Source organism: Hippocampus bargibanti, linkage group LG15, assembly GCF_051943395.1.
Source record: "Hippocampus bargibanti isolate YZ-2025 linkage group LG15, ASM5194339v1, whole genome shotgun sequence".
NCBI lineage: Eukaryota > Metazoa > Chordata > Actinopteri > Syngnathiformes > Syngnathidae > Hippocampus > Hippocampus bargibanti.
The window spans coordinates 4,576,723-4,599,583 of record NC_142748.1 but is presented as its reverse complement, the minus strand read 5'-3'; the positions used below and the strand labels follow the sequence as shown (position 1 = coordinate 4,599,583).

Here is a 22,861-nt window from a genome sequence, read left to right as displayed (position 1 = left end):
GGATTGAACTCACACTTTTGTTCAATCAATGACCTTCAGAATAAGACACAAGCAAAGACACCAGAGTTTCAGTTGGCGGTCTGAGAACAGACAAGTTTTTATTCTAAGTCTTTTTGTACTTCACACAAGAATATCATAGAACATAAGTGAGACCAACTAGTGGTGCCCGTGGCTTATTGGTTAAGGTGATGGACTCCCAATGCGAAGGTGCTGGGTTCAATTCAAGCACTGGGCAACATGTCCAATTTGTACTTTTGTTCAATCAATGACCTCCAGAATAAGATATAAGCGAACAAAGCACATTTTCAATTGGGGCCCCGTGGGCCGCTGGGAAAAAGTACAAGGGTGTCGACTGCGCGGCACGGGTTCGAAACCAGCAGTCGAAGCGAAAGCGACCGAGCGAAGCGAGGTCGCTGGAGCGAGTTCACGGTCCTCCCAGGGTCACTGACAAGCGAGCGAGCGAAGCGAGCGAGCCAGGTTCTGGTGTGTCATGCGAGCGAGCGAAGCGAGCTCGCTTGTGCAGGTTCGAGGCGCGAAGCGCCGAGAACCTGCCAGTAATACTATACTAAGTGTCAACGCGGCATCGCATGATAAATACATGAATTTTGAGCGAAATCAGCCGTACCCCCATGGTCCAGTGGATAGGGCAGAAACTGGCAGTGCAGAAGTGCAGGGTTCAAGAGCAGGCAGGTGCAACTGGTACAACCTAAAGAATGGCATTGTGAGAAAGGACAATAAAAACACCTCACTACATACACATGTAGTGAGGTGTAGATGCTCTTTTTTTTTTTCTCGGCTAAAAAAAACACCTTACTATACATGGTCTTTTTGAGGATAAAAAAAAACTTACCACACCTCTGAAGCGAACTTTGATGAGTCACCTCGTGCCAACTTTCTTCTTTTGCTGGGTGGGTGTCCCTCCTACGGTGGTTCCATCAGTTTCATCCAGGCCTGTTTAATTTAAAGTTTAATTTAAATAATATGAAAAAAAAATCGATTGCAACAAAAAGATGACGTTTTCACTGAAAAAAGATGACTACCTTCATTGTGGACGGACGACTTGGGCATGGGTCTTCTTTACCCCTTGAGCGAATCAATCTAACCCGGTTTTCTGCATCCTCTTCTCTCACGCCAGCTCATGGTCTGAATAAGCCCGAACAACTTGAGATGAGAGAGTCCTGCCAAAACAACAACAACAACTTCACATGTCGGTTCCTTTTACGGGAGGCTAATGACTCATTCGGATGAATTACAAGCATGCAACCACCTTATCACGCCCAAGGTAGCAGAGCCCCAATGCACAAAAACAGCTAACTTTGAACTTGAAAATGCAAAACAACGAAATGGCACAAGTCAACATTAGCGGATGCGACGTTAGCTTTAGCGAGCAAGCTCGGAGCGACGTTAGCTTTAGCAGGATAGCTCGATTATTCGGCGTGGTGGTCAAACCTCAATCTTTGTCGCTGGTTCCAAGACGGTTGTCCCCGCGCACACTTTGGACACCAAATATAGAAACTCGATCTGAGTGAGCTCGTCGCCGGCTGCCATTCTTGCTCGGGTTTTGTTGACTCGGTCTGACGGAGGAGAAGCTAACCATCCATGCTAGCACATCTCAGCATTGGGAAAACATCCGCTTCCGGCCTGGGCGGAAAGACGTATTCGGAAAAACCAATGACGTATAAACAAAAACCTTTTTGTCAGAGAACCGGACGAAAAATCTGGTACAAAGTATCATAAGCGTACTCCTAAATTCCCCACATGACCACATTCACGGATAAATGAAACATTTAAAAATTAAAGTTAAAACGAGTCACCGAGGACTTGGCTTGTTGACAGCGGAAATAGTTGCTCGTTGAAGCGGATGTGGGACGGTCCGCTCTTCTTCGGCTTCTTCTCTTTCTTTTTTGTTGGTGGTGGTTTGGATCACACTGGGCTTATCGCCCTCTCCTGGCCAACACCCGCAAAGACATTTGGCACGAAATCGAATGGAATGGCGTTTTTTGCCCAAAAAAAAACGTATAGTAAGGTATTTTCAGCCTTAAAAACATGTATAGTGAGGCGTTTTAGTCTAAAAAACCACCATGTATAGTCAGTCGTTTTTTGCCGCGGGCCACATTGTAGATTTGGTTTCCTCCCGAGGGCCGTTATGATTGGGGAAGCCATTAGAATGTTTAATCCCCTCCACATATTCCATACAGAGCGCAAAATAAAATAATTAATAACTAGTTTTCAAATCTGAAGTCAAGAAAAATGACTTATTGTGGTTTACATCCAAAACTATGACATTTTTAGCCAGTAAAAACCACAAGTTCACCAGTTTGATTTGCTTTCGCGGTCCGAAAAAAACTTATGTGGCGGGCCGGATTTAGCCCCCGGGCCTTGACTTTGAAACCTGTGAGGTATAGTAATCCGTTTTTAGCCCGAAAAAAACGGCCATGTATAGTAAGGTATTTTTGGCCTGAAAAAAAGACCATGTATGGTAAGCCGTTTTTAGCCCGAAAACCAACCTTAAAGAGGGAGGGAGGGGAAACAAAAGTGGGAAGTTAAAATATTTTTTCCTTGAGGGAAAAGTTGTTTATTTTTCATTTGAATCATTTTTCGTGATGTTGCACACTTTCTTTCACACATCTAAAGTACAGCAACTTCCTTTGAATCAAAATCTAAGACGCTTGCTATTCTATCGGATGAAGAGCTCGTACAGTATTTTTCGTTCGTGAAAAAAGTAACGGATGCATTTGTGTGAATAGTTTGGGAAATGTGGAAAACATGCACAACAACATTCAAGTCAAACACTCTGATTGACAGCTGAGGGCGACTGATAGCCGTGCTAAACAACTGGCGCAACGTATCGTAATCGCGCCCCTAAATTATCCACGTCATCACGTTCACGGACAAATGACAAAAAGTCAGTTTAAACAGTTAAAACTACTCGACGAGGACTTGTTTGTTGACAGCGGAAATACTTGTTCTTTAAAGCGGATGTGGGACGTTCCGCTTTTGTGCTGCTGCTTCTTCTTCGTCTTGTTGTTATTTGATTGGATGCAACCACGCATATCGCTCTCTGTTGGCCCGGAAGCCTCTTGGCAAGCAAACCGAATGGAATTTGCAGCTTTCCGTTGGGGGCGACAGGGTGAAAAGGCTTACTTTAAGGTATGTTTTGCACTTTAGTGGTATCTTCGTGAAACTTGACCAATATTCGACATTACAAGGTTGTTGTTTTTTTGTTTTTTAGAGATAAATTAAAGACAATTATTCGCTCCATCGATCTAGATGTAATTTTGTCATTTGTCCGCCAGACGGCGAAAATTCCCTATTAAATCGATATCGGTGTATTTCCTTAATTTGTCGTCACTCTCACATTGTGTACAGTATTTCCAAATTCAAATTTTCAGTTCAGCTTCACCTTTTCTGCACAGAAACATTTTTTTAGTTTACATATGTTTCTTTTCTTTTTTTATATTCCACTGGCACCCTGAAGGTCAACAGTACCAATGGCGGCCGTTGTTAACCCGGGCCTCGACCGATCCGGTATGGGATTCAGAGGTTTGATTCGCATAATTGTTTTGGCAAAAAAAAAAAAATACGTCAGACGCCCTTCCTGACACAACCCTTTGTATTTACCCGGGCTTGGGACCGGCACAATAAGACACTGGCTTGTGCCCCCTTGTGGCAGTTTACATATGTTTAATACATGACATTATACCTGGTTTTACACGGTTTTATTTCACGTGACCTGCTTCACTGCCACGATTTATATTTGTCAGACAAAACTACATCTAGATTATTTGGGGAATTGTCGCCGTCTGGCGGACAAATAACAAAACTACATCTAGTTTGATGGGGAATAAGCGCCGTCTGGCGGACAAATCAAGGAAATACATCAAGTGTGCCATGTTTGTACTCGTGACTACCGATAAAACCTCACAAAATCCTCAGCTGTCGTGGTCGAGCGGTCTAAAAGTTTGGTTGCGGCCAGGCCATATGCAGTTCAATTCCCACTGACACCTGCATATCTGTGCATAAATTCAGCAGATGAGCTGGGACTCGAACAGGAGTCGCTTGGACATTAAGTTTAGTCTTAAACCGTCTGACCAAGTCAGATTTAAAAACCTTCGGTTTTCAGATTGTATTTATTGGCAAAAAAAACATCTTAGTACTCGTGACTACCGATCAAAATTTGCAAAAAAACATGTCTGCAATGGTTGAGTGGCCAAAAGGTTGGTTGCGGCCTGGCCATCTGCAGTTCGATTCCCACTGACACCTGCATATCTGTGCATAAATTCAGCAGATGAGCTGGGACTCGAACAGGAGTCGCCTGGACATTAAGTTTAGTCTTAAACCATTTGACCAAGTCGCATTTTAAAACCTCCTGTTTTGAGATTGTATTTATTTGCAAAAAACATGTTAGTACTCATGACTACCAATCAAAATTTGCAAAAAAACATGTGCAATGTTTGAGTGGTCAAAAACTTTGGCTGCGGTCCGGACGACTCCAGTTCGATCCCCGCTCTCGCCTGCAATTGTGTGCATAATTTCAGGTGAGCAGAAAAGGGGACTCGAACACAAGTCTTCCGAGCCGTAAGTATAGTCTTAGAGCACTCGACTAACTCGGATTTACAAACTTTGGATTTGGATGTTATATTTGTCCGCATATCCAATAGCTATTAAAATAGGCGACACCCTGTGGATCACTCAAGTATGCCATTTCAGACAGAAGTTGTCAGCACAATTAGCTTAATGGTTAATGGTGATGGACTCCCAATGCGAAGGTGCTGGGTTCAATCCCAGCTCTGGGATTGAACTCACACTTTTGTTCAATCAATGACCTTCAGAATAAGACACAAGCAAAGACACCAGAGTTTCAGTTGGCGGTCTGAGAACAGACAAGTTTTTATTCTAAGTCTTTTTGTACTTCACACAAGAATATCATAGAACATAAGTGAGACCAACTAGTGGTGCCCGTGGCTTATTGGTTAAGGTGATGGACTCCCAATGCGAAGGTGCTGGGTTCAATTCAAGCACTGGGCAACATGTCCAATTTGTACTTTTGTTCAATCAATGACCTCCAGAATAAGATATAAGCGAACAAAGCACATTTTCAATTGGGGCCCCGTGGGCCGCTGGGAAAAAGTACAAGGGTGTCGACTGCGCGGCACGGGTTCGAAACCAGCAGTCGAAGCGAAAGCGACCGAGCGAAGCGAGGTCGCTGGAGCGAGTTCACGGTCCTCCCAGGGTCACTGACAAGCGAGCGAGCGAAGCGAGCGAGCCAGGTTCTGGTGTGTCATGCGAGCGAGCGAAGCGAGCTCGCTTGTGCAGGTTCGAGGCGCGTAGCGCCGAGAACCTGCCAGTAATACTATACTAAGTGTCAACGCGGCATCGCATGATAAATACATGAATTTTGAGCGAAATCAGCCGTACCCCCATGGTCCAGTGGATAGGGCAGAAACTTGCAGTGCAGAAGTGCAGGGTTCAAGAGCAGGCAGGTGCAACTGGTACAACCTAAAGAATGGCATTGTGAGAAAGGACAATAAAAACACCTCACTACATACACATGTAGTGAGGTGTAGATGCTCTTTTTCTCGGCTAAAAAAAACACCTTACTATACATGGTCTTTTAGAGGATAAAAAAAAAAAAACTTACCACACCTCTGAAGCGAACTTTGATGAGTCACCTCGTGCCAACTTTCTTCTTTTGCTGGGTGGGTGTCCCTCCTACGGTGGTTCCATCAGTTTCATCCAGGCCTGTTTAATTTAAAGTTTAATTTAAATAATATGAAAAAAAATCGATTGCAACAAAAAGATGACGTTTTCACTGAAAAAAAGATGACTACCTTCATTGTGGACGGACGACTTGGGCATGGGTCTTCTTTACCCCTTGAGCGAATCAATCTAACCCGGTTTTCTGCATCCTCTTCTCTCACGCCAGCTCATGGTCTGAATAAGCCCGAACAACTTGAGATGAGAGAGTCCTGCCAAAACAACAACAACAACTTCACATGTCGGTTCCTTTTACGGGAGGCTAATGACTCATTCGGATGAATTACAAGCATGCAACCACCTTATCACGCCCAAGGTAGCAGAGCCCCAATGCACAAAAACAGCTAACTTTGAACTTGAAAATGCAAAACAACGAAATGACACAAGTCAACATTAGCGGATGCTACGTTAGCTTTAGCGAGCAAGCTCGGAGCGACGTTAGCTTTAGCAGGATAGCTCGATTATTCGGCGTGGTGGTCAAACCTCAATCTTTGTCGCTGGTTCCAAGACGGTTGTCCCCGCGCACACTTTGGACACCAAATATAGAAACTCGATCTGAGTGAGCTCGTCGCCGGCTGCCATTCTTGCTCGGGTTTTGTTGACTCGGTCTGTCGGAGGAGAAGCTAACCATCCATGCTAGCACGTCTCAGCATTGGGAAAACATCCGCTTCCGGCCTGGGCGGAAAGACGTATTCGGAAAAACAATTACGTAAAGACAAAAACATTTTTGTCAAAGAACCGGACGATGCATGGTTGTTTTTTTTCGCCCCAAAACACTGTACCATATGCCAAAAAAAAATATATGATCAATGTGCTGCCCTTTACTGTCACTAATGGTGGAGTGATGCACTCCCTGGCTTTGAGTTCAGGAAATCAAACACACCAAAAATCTGGTACAAAGTATCATATTCGTACTCCTAAATTCCCCACATGACCACATTCACGGATAAATGAAACATTTAAAAATTAAAGTTAAAACGAGTCACCGAGGACTTGGCTTGTTGACAGCGGAAATAGTTGCTCGTTGAAGCGGATGTGGGACGGTCCGCTCTTCTTCGGCTTCTTCTCTTTCTTTTTTGTTGGTGGTGGTTTGGATCACACTGGGCTTATCGCCCTCTCCTGGCCAACACCCGCAAAGACATTTGGCACGAAATCGAATGGAATGGCGTTTTTAGCCCCAAAAACGTATAATAAGGCATTTTCAGCCTTAAAAACATGTATAGTGAGGCGTTTTTAGCCTAAAAAACGACCATGTATAGTAAGCCGTTTTTAGCCCCCAAAAAACCGACCATGTATAGTAAGGTATTTTTGGCCTGAAAAAAGACCATGTATAGTAAGGCCTTTTTAGCCCAAAAAACGACCTTAAAGAGGGAGGGAGGGGAAACAAAAGTGCTAAGTTAAAATCTTTTGTCCATGAGGAAAAAGTTGTTTATTTTTCATTTTAATCATTTTCATGATGGATGAACGACTGAGAGCTTACAGACATTTTCATGATGTTACACACTTTCTTTCACACATCTAAAGTACAGCAACTTCCTTTGAATCAAAAAATAAGACGCTTGCTATTCTATCGGATGAAGAGCTCGTACAGTATTTTTCGTTAGTGAAAAAAGTCACGGATGCATTTGTGTGAATAGTTTGGGAAATGTGGAAAACATCCACAACAAACATTCGAGTCAAACACTCTGATTGAGAGCTGAGGGCGACCGATAGGCGTGCTAAATAACTGGCGCAACGTATCGTAATCGTGCTCCTAAATCATCCACGTTCACGGACAAATGACAAAAAGTCAGTTTAAAAAGTTAAAACTACTCAACGAGGACTTGGTTTGTTGACAGCGGAAATACTTCCGCTCTTGTGCTGCAGATTCTTCTTCGTCTTGTTGTTATTTGATTGGATCCAACCACGCATATCGCGCTCTGCTGGCCAGGAGGCCTCTTGGCAACACGTCTCTTGGAAAGCAAACTGAATGGAATTTACAGCTTTCCGTTCGGGGCGACAGGGTGAAAAGGCATATCGGTGTATTTCCTTAATTTATCCGTCAGACGGCGCTAATTGTTGGCTGTAATGAGAGGGGAGCAGAAAAAGATGGATTAAATACCAAAGAACAAGGAATGATTGCCAATGATTTGCGCCGTCTGGCGGACAAGTAACAAACCTACATCTCGTTTGATGGGGAATAGGCGCCGTCTGGCGGACAAATCAAGGAAATACATCAAGTGTGCCATGTTTGTACTCGTGACTACCGATAAAACCTCACAAAATCCTCAGCTGTCGTGGTTGCGCGGTCTAAAAGTTTGGTTGCGGCCAGGCCATCTGCAGTTCAATTCCCACTGACACCTGCATATCTGTGCATAAACTCAGCAGCTCAGCTGGGACTCGAACAGGAGTCGCTTGGACATTAAGTTTAGTCTTAAACCGTCTGACCAAGTCAAATTTAAAAACCTCCGGTTTTCAGATTGTATTTATTGGCAAAAAAACATATTAGTACTCGTGACTACCGATCAAAATTTGCAAAAAAACATGTCTGCAATGGTTGAGTGGTCAAAAGGTTGGTTGCGGCCTGGTCATCTGCAGTTCGATTCCCACTGACACCTGCATATCTGTGCATAAATTCAGCAGATGAGCTGGGACTCGAACAGGAGTCGCCTGCACATTAAGTTTAGTCTTAAACCATTTGACCAAGTCGCATTTTAAAACCTCCTGTTTTGAGATTGTATTTATTTGCAAAAAACATGTTAGTACTCATGACTACCAATCAAAATTTGCAAAAAAACATGTGCAATGTTTGAGTGGTCAAAAACTTTGGCTGCGGTCCGGACGACTCCAGTTCGATCCCCGCTCTCGCCTGCAATTGTGTGCATAAATTCAGGTGAGCAGAAAAGGGGACTCGAACACAAGTCTTCCGAGCCGTAAGTATATTCTTAGAGCACTCGACTAACTCGGATTTACAAACTTTGGATTTGGATGTTATATTTGTCCGCATATCCAATACCTATTAAAATCGGCGACACCCTGTGGATCACTCAAGTATGCCATTTCAGACACAAGTTGTCAGCACAATTAGCTTAATGGTTAATGGTGATGGACTCCCAATGCGAAGGTGCTGGGTTCAATCCCAGCTCTGGGATTGAACTCACACTTTTGTTCAATCAATGACCTTCAGAATAAGACACAAGCAAAGACACCAGAGTTTCAGTTGGCGGTCTGAGAACAGACAAGTTTTTATTCTAAGTCTTTTTGTACTTCACACAAGAATATAACAATAGAACATAAGTGAGACCAACTAGTGGTGCCCATGGCTTATTGGTTAAGGTGATGGACTCCCAATGCGAAGGTGCTGGGTTCAATTCAAGCACTGGGCAACATGTCCAATTTGTACTTTTGTTCAATCAATGACCTCCAGAATAAGATATAAGCGAACAAAGCACATTTTCAATTGGGGCCCCGTGGGCCGCTGGGAAAAAGTACAAGGGTGTCGACTGCGCGGCACGGGTTCGAAACCAGCAGTCGAAGCGAAAGCGACCGAGCGAAGCGAGGTCGCTGGAGCGAGTTCACGGTCCTCCCAGGGTCACTGACAAGCGAGCGAGCGAAGCGAGCGAGCCAGGTTCTGGTGTGTCATGCGAGCGAGCGAAGCGAGCTCGCTTGTGCAGGTTCGAGGCGCGAAGCGCCGAGAACCTGCCAGCAATACTATACTAAGTGTCAACGCGGCATCGCATGATAAATACATGAATTTTGAGCGAAATCAGCCGTACCCCCATGGTCCAGTGGATAGGGCAGAAACTTGCAGTGCAGAAGTGCAGGGTTCAAGAGCAGGCTGGTGCAACTGGTACAACCTAAAGAATGGCATTGTGAGAAAGGACAATAGACATGGTCAGTGCATGCTCTTTTTTTCCAGAAAAAAATGCCTTACAATATGTGGTCTTAATGGGGATAAAAAAAACTTACTTTACCTCCGGCGCAAACTTTGGTGAGTCACCTCGTGCCAACTTTCTTCCTCTGCTGAGTGGGTGTCCCTCCTCCGGTGGTACCAACAGTTTCATCCAGGCCTGTTAGATGAAAATAAAATTAAATAAAGCTATTGAACGACACATGAAAAGAAACCTCAGTCATAATATATTCTGACTATTCATGATTATTTATTTTTGTCATAAAAAAGACAACGTTTTCACTTCAAAAAGATGAGCACCTTATTGTGGACGACTTGGTCGTGGGTCTGCTTTTCCCTTCAGGGGCACCACAGCAAATCAGTGTCCTCCATCTAACCCGGTTTTGTGCATCCTCTTCTCACACACCAGCTCGTGGTCTGAATAAGCTCGAGCAACTTGAGATGAAAGAGTCCTACAAAAACAACACCAACTTCACCAGCAGATCTTTCAAGTCGTCAAATGTCGGTTCATTTTACGGGAAGCTAATGACTCAGTCAGATGAAATACAAGCATGCAACCACGTTATCACGTCCAATGTAGCATAGTCCAAATACACAAAAATAGCCAAGTTCGAACTTGAAGATGCAAAACAACGATATGACAGCCCGTGCGACGTTAGCTTTCGCGAGCTAGCTCGGAGCGACGTTAGCTTTAGCGAGATAGCTCGATTATTCGGCGTAGTGCTCAAACCTCAATCTTTGTCGCTGTTTTCAAGATGGCTGTCGCCGCACCCTTTGAACACCAAAGATAGAAACTTGAGCTGGGTGAGCTAGTCGACGTCGGCCATCCTTGCTCGGGTTTTGTTGACTCGGTCTGTCGGAACAGAAGCTAACCATCCATGCTAGCACATTTCGGCATTGGGACAACATCCGCTTCCGGCCTGGGCGGAAAGACATAATCAGAAAAAAACATTGACGCAAGGACATAAACATACTTGTCAAATAACCTGACGATGTATGGTTGTTGTTTTTTGGCCCAAAACATCCTACTATATGCCCAAAAATATATGATCAACGTGCTGCCATTTACTGTCACTGATGGTGTGGTGATGCACTCCTAGGCTTTGAGTTCAGGCGAATCAAACCCGCCAAATAACTGGCGCAACGTATCGTAATCGTAGTCCTAAATTCCTCACATAAACACATTCACGGATAAATGAAACATTTAAAAATTAAAGTTAAAACGAGTCACCGAGGTATTGGCTTGTTGACAGCGGAAATAGTTGCTTCTTCTTCGTCGTCTTTTTTTTTTTTTTTGTAGATTGAAGCCAATGCACATATCGCCCTTTACTGGCCAGGCACCCACAAAGCTATTTGGCAAGAAAATATGAATGGAGTTTTCAGGGTTCCGCTGGAGACAACACGGTGAAGAAAGCTTTCCTACAGGTACTCTTTTTGTACTGTTGTTGTATATTCGTGAAACTTGACCAACATTCGCCTTAATATACTAATATACTTAATATACACCTGATTACATATCAGGCGTGGGCAGGCTGGGCCTGGCACATTTATTTTTTTTAAATTTGACATGATGTTTTTTTTAAAACCACCTTAATATAGATGTTGTTTTTTGGGCTAAAAACGCCTTACTTACTATGCATATTCTTTTTTGAGCTAAACATCTTATTCTACAAGGTGTTTTGGGCTAAAACGGCTTACTATATATGGTCTTTTTTCGCCTAAAAATGCCTTACTATACATGGTCTTTTTTGAACTAAAAACGCCTTACTATACATGGTCTTTTTTTCGCCTAAAACGGCTTACTATCCATGGTCTTTGTTGCCTAAAATGCCTTACTATACATGGTCTTTTTATGAACTAAAAACTCCTTACTATACATGGTTGTTGTTTTTTCACCTAAAAACGCCTTACATGCTCGTTTTTTTCCCCGGCTAAGATTTTAATAGTTTGGTTCTGTGGATGCTGTCAACATATGCCCTTTTTTATGTCAGCTATCTTGTGCTGACCCAGCATGGCTGTCACATCTTAAAAGTCAATGTACCCCCCCCCCCCCCCAGCAACAAAGTTTGCGCACGCCTGATGTATAAAGTCAGGCATCACCCCCCACCTCCAAACCAAATATAGTGAGGTATTTTTACCCCCCCCCCCAAAAAAAAAAAAAAAAAAAAACAACCAAACAACAACCTTGTAATGTCGAATATTGGTCAAGTTTCACGACTAGACGACAAGAGTACAAAAAGAGTACCTGTAAGCATGCTTTCTTCACCGTGTCGGCTCCAGCGGAACCCTGAAAATCCCATTCATATTTTCTTGCAAATTGCTTTGTGGGTTCCTGGCCACTAGAGGGCGATATGCACAGTTGAATCCAATCCACCACCAACAAGACGAAGAAGCAGCAGCAGCACAAGGGTACCACATCCGCTTCAAAGAACAACTATTTCCGCTGTCAACAAGCTGAGTCCTCGGTGAGTAGTTTTAACTTTTTAAACTGACTGTTTGTCATTTGTCCGTGAACGTGTTGATGTGGGGAACTTAGGAACGCTATTACGATACGTTGCGACAGTTATTTAGCACGCCCACCAGTCGCCCTGTTTGTTGTTGTGAATGTTTTCCACATGGAAGATACGAGCCACGTGAGGGCACATTTGTCTCCAAACTATTCAAACAAATGCATCCGTGACTTTTTTTCCACGAACGAAAAATACTAAACTAGCTCTTCGTCCGATAGAAGACCAAGCGTCTTTGTTTTTGATTCAAATGAGGTTGCTTTACTTTAGATGTGTGAAAGCAAATCTCCAACATCGTGAAAAACAATTCAAATGAAAAAGAAACGACATTTTCCTGATGGACAAAAGAGTGTAACTTACCACTTTTGTTTTTGCCCCCCACTTGACCAGATTGAAGAGGCTCCTGGTCCCAAGGTCACAGCTGCAAGACTCGGGGGGCTATGCGGAAGGGACGCCAACTTGCATTGGACACAGGTGAGTACTGAGCGGTGCGATGTGCTTGAAGAGCTCATGTCATGTTGCACCACAAGGTGGCGATGAGTGTGCTCGTCTTTCACTGGACTTAAACATGTGCTACGTGTATAGCAAAACAACGACAACCCGGGCATTATCATGCACTTCTGGTATGTTTTTATCATTGAGGTGGACAAAGTTAGGTTAAAAATGTGCATCTCTATATCCATCCAGCTCTCGATAAATCTCTCATCACTAATCTATCTATCCCTTATCCATCTTTGCGCACATACATGTCTGACAAACTTGGGCCACTTTGTCATTTAAAAACTTTCCCAGAAGAGTGGTGTGATCACGTTGTTGTGGAGCTCAGGACACTTTTTTTGTTTGTTTTTGTTAAGTGAGTGAAGTCAGACGTGCTCATGTCCGCCTTGGTGTGTCATGAGATGTCAGTGAGATCACACATGAGCTGATCAAGCGCAAGCCCTCATGTCGGGCCTGTCTTCAGTGTTTGTGTCACTTGAACATTGACTGGTAAAATGCTTTTATCGTTGTACTAAATTCATCCTGTCTACTTGATAACTAATGTTAAGCAGATTCCTTACTTACAGTGTATTGTCGGTGTTCAAATACCATTGGACACTCTGACGAAGGCGGAAGTAGTCGCCGAAACATGTCAGGTATTTGAACACCGACAATACACTGTCTGTAAGTAAGGAATCTGCTTAACAAAATGCTTTTATGTTGTCATGTTAGCTTTTCTGTTCAATAAAAATGGTTCATCTTGAATTTCAGTCTTTGCCTTTATATGACTAAATCCACCCTCAACTTGAGGGTCTTAGAAAAATACTGCAACGTGAAAGCCGCAGGGACAGTGAAAGGACTGTCTGGAGTGACCAAAGGGCACCTATGCCCTTGAGACTCAGGTGGGTCTCAGAAAAAAATTGACAAAACGAGTGGAACTTAGGAAAATTTCTAAGAAACGAGTGGGATTTCAAAAAAAAATTGAAGCGAGTGGCACTACGGAAAATTGTGGGACTTAGATTATTTTTTTTTTTTTAATGCTTCAATGGACACGTCATGTGAAAGCCACCAGAACAGGATAACCATTGTCTGGAGTGACTGAAGTGCAACTCTAACCATGAATCTTAGGTGGGACTTAGAAAACTTTTGAAAAAGCTGCAATGTACAAGTCATGTTAAACCCATGGCAACAGTAATAGAACTGCCAAGAGTGACTGAAGTGCACCTGTGACTTGAAGATTTAAGTGGCACTGAGAAAAAATTTGGAAGAAGCGAGTGGGACTTAGAAAATTTCAAAGCGAGTGGGACTTGGGGAAAAATGCATTTTTTTGTTTAATTATTGATTGTTTTAATGTTTTAGAATTTTTAAAGTTGTAATGTTTAAGAATGAAGACTTAAATTGTTTGTTGTAATCAAGCTTTATTTTGCAGAGTAAACAATCACAAAGAAGAGGAAAAAATTACAATGTTGGATGGCAGTCTGCTTGTTGCTTGGCGGCAGAGTGGTCGGTCGGATGGTGAGACGAACGTGGGACAGGTGTGTTGATCTAAGAGGAAAGACATCCAGGAGTTAGAGGCAAGTCCATTCCTTATGCAGACAAAGACCTCAAAAAAATGAAAATGTTTAACAAAAAAAAAAAAAAACTCACCTAAAATGTACAAGTGGGATGACATTTCAGCCTTCTGCTTTTGGGGAAGTCAGCCCGTGGCAGCAGACCTGAGACAAAAAGACATTGGCGAGTCTTAAGTCCAATTCTCATGCAGTAAATGTCATTTGAAATGTGATCAAACTCACCGGTAGGGAGGGTGATGCCACGTCGCCTGTCTGAGCCTCTGACAAGCCGATGGCGTCAAACAAGTCGCTGCCTGTTCAAATGGATCTAGGAAAGAAAAAAAAAAAACAGAAAAAGGGACACGGGCTAAAAGAACTTTTCTGGTGCAGCAAATTTTGGACGAGATGAGACCCACCAGTGAGGAAGCGGACGTGGGACTTCTTGGGCACTTCATGGGACCTTGAAAAACAGTTAAGTTGCATGGTGGAAATGTCATTTGAACGTGGGTCACCACCTGCAAAAAAAAATACAGTAAAGTCTCGTTATATCGATATTCTCGGGGGTCGGAAAAAATATCAATATAGCGAGACTTTACTGTATATATACACACACACACACACACACACACATACACTTATTTAGTCTCTTTTCCCAACAGAAAAATGACTGGCGAAAAAGGTAGAAGTCATCCAAGCCCTCCCACAGTTGCTGCCGATTTTGGTTTTTGCAAGAGATCTTTTGTCACCACCTGAGCAGAAAGAAAAACAAAATGAGTAAGTACACACAATGTTTTTGGACGGTCTTGAGAAATGTGTCTCTGTGCATCTTTGGACGGGGCACCTGCAAAAGAGAAATGTGTTCCAAAATGTTGACTTAAGCCTTCAGACTTCAGTGTGATCAAACCCACAATGGGGGGGCGCCCAAGTTGCCATCGTCTTGTTCCTCAGGCAGCTCTAGATGAAGCAGAGATGCCGCTTCACCTGCACACCAACAAAAAGGATGTTAGTAAGCGTGAATACTAATACAGTTTTGTCCAGGAGAATGTCATCGCTCGAAGCCTCCTGTACCTCCTCCTCCTGTTCTGAAATGAAAACATGATGTATGCGTAGGATTGCTTTTGTTTCACCGGTGACAGAGCAGGGCGAGCTGGACACATCGGCAGTGGACCGCAGCATACCAGGTGGGCTGAAAAAGAAAGACATAGTTAACAACGTGAATTTTGGTAAGCACATTTAAACAGTGCCCCCCAAAAATAAAATAGTCACCAATAGCCTTTTTAGAGATGCCAGCCTGTGGACAGAAATGACACAATTACAACTAAGTAAGAGCAGAATCTCGTCTAAAATGTGGAAATAAAACGCCGGCAACTTACCGTCTCAGTACGCTAAAAAAAATAAAATAAACATAGTGCCACTAAAAATTGCAGGCGACTTACGTTTTGTAGCGTTTAACAGCCTGAAAACGCGGGAGAATGTTACGTTAGAAAAAGTTAAATGGACTAAAAAGAACCGAAAACGCTGCGTTTGGCTAACGCGAGTAACTTACCTTTTGTGCACGCTGGAAAACAAAAAGAAAATTGAAAAACAAGAGTTAGTTCAATCGAACATTATGCTTATTAAACTTGCAGGCGGCTTACCGTGGAAGAGTTGGAAAGCCTGAAAACACAAAAACATGTTTAAATTGAGCGATAAAAAGTCCAAAAAGAAACCTTAAACGTTCAGTTTGTAAAACGCGAGCACTTTAGCTTCTCTGCACGCTGGAAAAGAAAAAGAAAATTACAAAACGAGTGTTAGTTCAATCAAACATTGTGCCGTTTAATATTGCAAAGGACTTACCGTGGAAGAGTTGAAAAGCCTGAAAAAGATTAAAAATGTTAAAAGTTGCAAAAATGAGCAATCGCAAGCCAAAAAAAGAAGTTAAAACGTGCACTTTGTCAAACCTTGTCGTCGTCTTGCGGCGGTGCTGTGGACGTGCAGTCGGTCGTCATCATTGAGGGAAAGAGAACTAATGTTCAATTTATCGCAGCTTAAATACGTTTTCGTTAATCACGTCAATCGTCACGTGATTTATTTAAAAAAAGAGGAAAAAAAAGACCATAAGAAAGAGTCTGACAATAAAAGTGGGTTAAAAATGAACGTTTGTGGTTAAATTCGAAACCGGTCCCAACGGACAACAACGCATGCCTTTTACCATTAAGCTAACTGCGTCCACAACTTCCGCCTACAATGTCACACTTCAGTGATCCACAGGGTGTCGCCTATTTTAATGGGTATTGGATATGCGGACAAATATAACATCCAAATCCCAAATGTGTAAATCCGAGTTAGTCGAGTGGTCTAAGACTATACTTACCGGTCGAATGCTTCGTGTTCGAGTCCCCTTTTCTGCTCACCTGAAATTATGCACACATGTGGAGGTGAGAGTGAGGATCGAACTTGAGTCGTCCGGAACGCAGCCAAAGTTTTTTTACCACTCAACCATTGCAGACAAGTTTTCCGCAAATTTTGATCGGTAGTCATGAGTACTAACATGTTTTTTTCGAATAAATACAATCTGAAAACAGGGGGTTTTGTAAATCCACCTAGGTCGAATGGTTTAAGACTAAAGTTGCTGTCCAGGCTACTCCTGTTCGAGTCCGAGCAGATCTGCTGAATTTATGCACAGATATGCAGGTGGCAGTGGGAATCGAACTGCAGATGGCCTGGCCGCAACCAAACTTTTAGACCACTCAACCATGACAGCTGAATTTTTTTGTGGAGTTTTATCGGTAGTCGCGAGTACTGACATGGCACATCCCGATAAATATGTCATCCAATGGTGAACTTGCACTATCCGGGTGGTGAAAGACTAAACTTGCGCTTTCAGTGAATCCTGTTCCAGTCCCGACTGATCAGCTGAATTTATGCACATATGCAGTTGACTGCGGGAATGCACCCAAACTTTTCAACCATTCAACTATCGCAGCTGAGTTTTTTTTAGCGAATTTAGATTTGCACTTCTATGGATTATGCCCATAAATATAACTTCTGAATGGTAAGCTTTCAGTTTGTCGGGTGGTCTTCGGCTAAACCGGCCGTTCAGGTGACTCCTATTTGAGTCCCCTTTTCTCGTCATCTCCATTCCTCACATGCGTGTCAGAACGAGGATCAGCCAAAGTTTTCGACCACTGGACTATCGCAGACATGTACTTCCGTGAAATTTTTAAATGTATGTAATGTAGGAAGTACAGTATTGGTGTTGATAATATACAAATATTTTTCAAGTCCTGCCTGGTCTACTGAATTCATGCACAAATATGCAGGTGACAGCTGGAATCAAACCAGCGACAGTCAGGCCGCAATGAAACTTTTAGACCACTCAACCAATGCAGCTGAGTTTTTCTGCAATAGTTTATCGGTAGTCACGAGCACTGACGTGGTTTATGCCAATTAAATTTAGTGATAATGATGATAAGTAGTCCGATACAAGATGGTGGAGTGGTGTTAGACTATGATTGCGATTCAGGTGATTCCTGTTCTCCTTACATGACATTGTTCCTGGTTTTACACATTTCCTGGTTTTACAAGCTTTATTTCACGTGACCTTCTTCACCGCCACGATTTATATTTACGTATTTCAGACAAAACTACATCTTGATCATTGGGGAATTTGCGCCGTCTGGCGGACAAATAACAAAACTACATCTAATTTGATGGGGAATAAGCGCCGTCTTGCGGACAAATGAAGAAATTACATATATATCAATGGGGAATTGGCGCCGTCTGGCGGACAAATCAAGGAAATACATCAAATGTGCCATGTTAGTACTCGTGACTACCGAAAAAAACTCCACAAAAAAACTCAGCTGTCATGGTTGAGTGGTATAAAAGTTTGGTTGCGGCCAGGCCATCGAACCCTATTCCTAGTATTTTGAATTGAACTGCAGATGGCCTAGCCGCAACCAAACTTTTAGATCGCTCAACCACGACAGCTGAGAATTTTGTGAGGTTTTATCGGTAGTCACGAGTACAAACATGGCACACTTGATGTATTTCCTTGATTTGTCCGCCAGACGGCGCTTATTCCCCATCAAACTAGATGTAGTTTTGTTATTTGTCCGCCATACGGTGATAATTCCCCAAATAATCTAGATGTAGTTTTGTCTGACAAATAACCATGACAGCTGAGTGTTTTTGTGGAGTTTTTTCGGTAGTCACGAGTACTGACATGGTATATTACAATAAATATAACCTCAATAGGTGAATGTTCATGTCCAAGTTGGTCTAGTGGTTTAAGGCAAAACTTGCCATTCAGGTGACTCCTGTTCAAGTCCTCTTTTGTCCTCACCTATAATACTCACATATGGGTGAGAGCGGGGATCAAACCCGAGCCGCCTCAACCACCGGCAAACTTTTAAACCACTCAACCATTGCAGTTGAGCTCTTCAGCTAAATGTCATCGGTAGTCATACGCAGACCAATCTGAGATGACATTTGTCTTTCCTCTGAAGGTCACTGATTGAACAAAACCAGGAGTTGGACCTGTGGGCCAGAGCTGGGATTGACGACGTCAGGTAAGACGGTTTAAATGGAGCAGACAATGGGATTCGAACCTGGGTCACCTTCCTTCGAAGCACCATCCTTTACCATTAGGACACCCTGCTGTGAAAATTTCACAAAAACTTATATGTAATCATAGGTTAACACCCACACATGCCTACAAGGGTGATTAGATCCAACACTTCCTGCACCCAAGGTTACAACTACACTCCTGGTGACTGTGACTTTTGCTGCACTGTGGTCATATTTGATACTCACAAACAACAATGTGTTGCCAGGGGTTTACGGCTCAAAATAAATTAGCATTTATAGTAAGCCATTTTTAGTAAGGCATTTTTGGCCTAAAATACACCATGTATAGTAAGGCATTTTTAGCCCGAAAAAAAAAAAACGACCATGTATAGTAAGGCGTTTAAGTACAAAAAAATGACCATATTATAATCGGACATTTTTAAGCAAGAAAAAATGACCATGTATAGTAAGGCGTTTTTGAGCCAAAAAAAGACCATGTATGTGTAGTAAGGCGTTTTTTTTGCATGGAAACATGACCATGTTTAGTAAGGTGTTTTTGAGTAAAAAAAAAAAAAAAAAGACCATGTATAGTAGGGTATTTTTAGCCCGAAAAAAATAGCCATGTGTTTTTAAGTTTCCAGAACCATCAAAGCATTTTGAAATGTTAAACAGCGATATCTTGCCCGCTTGGAAGCATCCCTGTGGATTTTTTTTCTTTTATCTGCACTTTATTCACAATCTCCAATACATACATTTGGTCCAAAAGACACAAAATGGAGGAGGCGCTCAACAGTGCATTTCCTCTCATGCTGGCTTCATTCATCAAACGATTACATTCACGACAAGGAAAGCGAGGATACATTATTTTTCCCCATTCATAAGCAAGACATCACTTGGACAATAATTGGCACGTTCTCAGGTTCTCGGTCATGGGGGCACTTGTGTCAATGTTTTTCCAAGAGTCAACGCAACGAGATTATTTTATTTTACAATTGCTACTTTTAGGATGTGTTTTGGGTTCATCCATTTTGAAAGTTTCAGGTGTTTGATGGGGGTTCAATTGCTCATGAGGTCTTGGTCCCGGTTTCCCTTGGAAAGAGGGATTATTGCGTTGAGTGTTTCTGAATGTTTAATAATAATAATAATAATAATAATAAATTTCATTTCTAAGCGCCTTTCAAAACCCTCAAGGTCATTTTACAGTCACAATATAAGTGTCTCTGTGGGTAAGCAGCGGCAGCCACGCGCCAGAGTTCACTCAACCCGGAAGTACTCAAAAACATAGAAAGCTAGCTAGTTAGCTAATAGAATGCTTTCATAACTTTGCTGCTGTGAAATGTAAATTTCTCCACTGCGAGACTAATAAAGGCAAATCCAATCCAAGAACTAATAGCTAGCTAGCTAACTAGATAGCTCATATGTTTCCTGACTCAAATAGCTAGCTCGCTAGCTATATTGCTCATAGCAAGCTAGATAGCCAATAGATAGCTTGTTAGCTAGATAGCTAATACGTTTCCTGACTTGACTTGAAGATTGCATCGGTAAGTTAACATTATCAATTGACCTATATATATATATATATGTATATACAGGTATCATCCCACTTACGACCAGGTTGACTTACGATCACTCGTACTTACGACCGTGACCTCCTGACCCTATTTTTAAAAAGTTTAATTCTACGCCAGCGCTTGCTTGCCTTCGATGCGTAAAAGCATCGAGAAAGCCATGAGCCCTTTTTTGTTTTGTTTTCCCCCGAAAAAAATATCAAATATCGCTTGTCCTTGTACTCAAGGTGAGATCACCCAAGGTCGAAAAGAAGTCCTCCATTTCCTTCTCCAAGAGTTTGTTACGGTTCTCGGCGTCCTCCCTGGCTCGCTCCGAGTTGCGCAGTTTGATCTCCAGCATGCGTTGCCGTTTCTTCTCCTGCTCCATCTCCTGCTCCAAACGTTCCAGGTGGGCGCAAAGGGCGGCGCTGGAGTCCTCCAACCTGGACGCGGACATCCAAACAGCGCGGTGTTTACATTTTGATGCTAATAGCTTAGCATTTCGCGTCTCTTTGGCTAAATGGTGTGTACTTACTTTTGGATCCTTGTCTCGTACACTGACTTCTGTTTCCTGAGCTCGTCTTTGAGACCTTCGACCAGACCGCTGAGTGTGACGCCGGTTCCGTCTCCGTCGTCGGACGTCACGGCGACTGCGCTGTCGTTCTCGCCGCCGTCGGCCTCGGAGCTGATCTGCTCCGTGGACGCTCCCCCGTCCTGTTCTCTATCGGGTCCCTTTTGACTCTCGGTCTGCTCACCCTCGCTGCAGTGATGGGGCGGGACATCGGAGATCTCACACGAAGACGTGGACCAAGGGGTGCTTCCTACACTCTGCACGCTGCCCATGCTTGACGAGGACGTGACGTTGTCGTAGGTGGAGAGTCTTTGCGAGGAACCGGTGGAGTCCCGGTCTCGGGTCGACCTTTCGCCCGAGGAGGTCCGCCGATGGCCCCTCAATGAGGACAAACCGTTCATCAACCAATTGCCGCTACCTCCCCCTCCGGAAGACGCGGCGTTGGGTTCAACCGCCAAGCCGCTTTGCTTCGGCGGCAGTTGACACCGAGGCGCCGAGGAGCTTTTAAACGAATACTTCCACGAGGGGATGCTCTTCGCTTGTTTACTCGGGCTCACGACGATCTCCCCCTTTGCTGAGGAGGACCCCGATTTTGGCGTCGCGGCGCACAGTTTGGCTTCTAGTGATGAGGCACTGCTGTTCAGTTCTTGGTCCGGGTTGGAGACGGGGCAGCTTTGAAGGTCCTCTTCCGAGATCCAGGCACCGAGGCTTCGATTGAGGAGCAGATGTTCCGTTTGGGGGGCGACGAGGTCCTCCTGGTCCCTCCCTGAATACAAACGCTTGTGTTCCCTGATAAGGATCGTCATGAGGTGCTGCACCAAAGAGGTGCCTGGGGCAAAATGGAGCACAAGGATATATATATTTTTTTTGATATTAATAATAATACATTTCATTTATAAGCACCTTTCAAAACTCTGAAGGTCACTTTACAGTCACAGGACCAGTTTTTCTGTGGGTGAGCAGTGGCAGACACACGCGCCAGCGTTCACTCAACCCGGAATAACTCAAATAGATAGAAAGTTAGCTAGCTGGCTGATAGCTAATAGATAGCTATCTAGATAGCCATTACTAGCGAGCTAGATAGCTAGCCAGATAGCTAACACATAGCAAATAGATAGTAATAATGCGTGTACACTCCAGTGCCAGAGTTTTTGTAATTTTTCACTCAAATTCCAGGACCTACGGAATATTCAGTTTTAGAGAGTCACAGGATCTGTTTTTCTGTGGGTGAGCAGCGGCAGCCACATGCGCCAGCGTTCACTCAACCCGGAAGAACTCAAATAGATAGAAAGTTAGCTAGCTAGTTGATAGCTAATAGACAGCTAGCTAGATAGCCAGCTAGATAGATAGCGAGCTATATATCTAGCCAGTTAATAGCTAGCCAGATAGCTAATACATAGCCTTGCACGCTGAGTCCGAGAGGACAGTAATTTCATCTGTGCTGTATGTTATGCATATTAGCATATTTGACAATAAAGATGACTTTGACTTAAGTCGAGAAAAAACACGACATTTTACCTTCCATTATTGTGACAGGGTCTTCCATCTTGGGTCGAAGGATATTGGGTCCAAATACCGTAGCCAGATTCTGGACGCTCATCTTGTTTTCGTTACAGTGGGACTGGACTTCGTCAAGGAACCTTCGAAAAAAGGAAAATAAATGACTTGGACGGCCATTTGGCGGCTACGTTGATGGAATCCCAACAAAAAACTTACTTGCATATGTACTTGAGGAGATTGTAATTCGGCAGAGGTAGCGTGTTGACTTGCTTGCTGAGCTCCTGAACCCCCTGAAAAATCATTTTTCAATTATTGACAGCTTGCAAATGCAAGCAGCGACGCGCGCACGTACCTCCTCCTCATCTTTGGCCAGAAGCTGTGCGCACGTTAGAAAGTCTTCATATTTGCAAAAAGGAATGACCGGTTCAGGAAGCTCTCGCAGGTACAACTTGAGCAAGGAGGCCACCGTATGAACGTCCGTGTTGCTGCAGGCGACAAAGAACATCTTCATC

General features: G+C 43.4%; 1 protein-coding gene and 5 long non-coding RNA genes across 31 annotated transcripts in view; 1 reads left to right on the top strand and 5 right to left on the bottom strand.

Moving 5' to 3' along the window:
• Nucleotides 1-66: 66 nt before the first annotated feature.
• Nucleotides 67-1,959, bottom strand: LOC148887174 (uncharacterized). The gene is made up of 5 exons (XR_016117539.1): nt 1,815-1,959; nt 1,450-1,641; nt 1,041-1,178; nt 851-951; nt 67-706 (listed from the first exon to the last, which is right to left on the bottom strand). It is a non-coding gene; the product is annotated as an uncharacterized LOC148887174 (long non-coding RNA).
• Nucleotides 1,960-4,859: 2,900 nt separating this feature from the next.
• On the bottom strand, nt 4,860-6,825 carry LOC148887173 (uncharacterized). Of its 2 annotated transcripts, XR_016117377.1 has the most exons (5): nt 6,744-6,810; nt 6,241-6,432; nt 5,832-5,969; nt 5,642-5,742; nt 4,860-5,499 (listed from the first exon to the last, which is right to left on the bottom strand). It is a non-coding gene; the product is annotated as an uncharacterized LOC148887173 (long non-coding RNA). The 2 variants fall into 2 exon arrangements; XR_016117376.1 differs by having other exon boundaries at nt 6,241-6,825.
• Nucleotides 6,826-8,950: 2,125 nt separating this feature from the next.
• LOC148887172 (uncharacterized) lies at nt 8,951-12,640 on the bottom strand. Of its 6 annotated transcripts, none has more exons than XR_016117363.1 (5): nt 12,514-12,640; nt 10,377-10,566; nt 9,947-10,098; nt 9,706-9,806; nt 8,951-9,593 (listed from the first exon to the last, which is right to left on the bottom strand). It is a non-coding gene; the product is annotated as an uncharacterized LOC148887172 (long non-coding RNA). The 6 variants fall into 6 exon arrangements; XR_016117362.1 differs by lacking the exon at nt 12,514-12,640 and adding an exon at nt 10,878-10,924; XR_016117361.1 differs by lacking the exon at nt 12,514-12,640 and adding an exon at nt 10,633-10,914.
• Nucleotides 12,036-22,645, top strand: LOC148887170 (uncharacterized). Of its 11 annotated transcripts, none has more exons than XR_016117383.1 (7): nt 12,036-12,111; nt 12,544-12,627; nt 14,060-14,204; nt 14,571-14,651; nt 14,840-15,361; nt 18,671-18,733; nt 22,466-22,645. It is a non-coding gene; the product is annotated as an uncharacterized LOC148887170 (long non-coding RNA). The 11 variants fall into 11 exon arrangements; XR_016117380.1 differs by lacking the exon at nt 22,466-22,645 and adding an exon at nt 20,527-20,666; XR_016117381.1 differs by lacking the exon at nt 22,466-22,645 and adding an exon at nt 18,859-18,997.
• LOC148887171 (uncharacterized) lies at nt 14,040-16,821 on the bottom strand. Of its 10 annotated transcripts, none has more exons than XR_016117367.1 (13): nt 16,121-16,813; nt 16,017-16,035; nt 15,818-15,937; nt 15,727-15,738; nt 15,617-15,636; nt 15,447-15,471; nt 15,249-15,366; nt 15,022-15,161; nt 14,814-14,929; nt 14,597-14,695; nt 14,424-14,508; nt 14,278-14,345; nt 14,040-14,175 (listed from the first exon to the last, which is right to left on the bottom strand). It is a non-coding gene; the product is annotated as an uncharacterized LOC148887171 (long non-coding RNA). The 10 variants fall into 10 exon arrangements; XR_016117373.1 differs by having other exon boundaries at nt 15,818-15,836; nt 16,121-16,812; XR_016117366.1 differs by having other exon boundaries at nt 15,727-15,937; nt 16,121-16,814.
• Nucleotides 20,490-22,861, bottom strand: part of LOC148887169 (rho GTPase-activating protein 22-like) — a 16,928-nt gene continuing 14,556 nt past the window's right edge. Inside the window, exons 7-11 of the mRNA XM_089015139.1 lie at nt 22,702-22,834; nt 22,566-22,639; nt 22,368-22,489; nt 20,814-21,678; nt 20,490-20,721 (exon numbers count right to left, since the gene is read on the bottom strand). Of these exons, the coding sequence (XP_088871265.1) occupies nt 20,499-20,721; nt 20,814-21,678; nt 22,368-22,489; nt 22,566-22,639; nt 22,702-22,834 (1,417 nt within the window). The 3' untranslated portion in view covers nt 20,490-20,498. The remainder of the gene's footprint in view (nt 20,722-20,813; nt 21,679-22,367; nt 22,490-22,565; nt 22,640-22,701; nt 22,835-22,861) is intronic.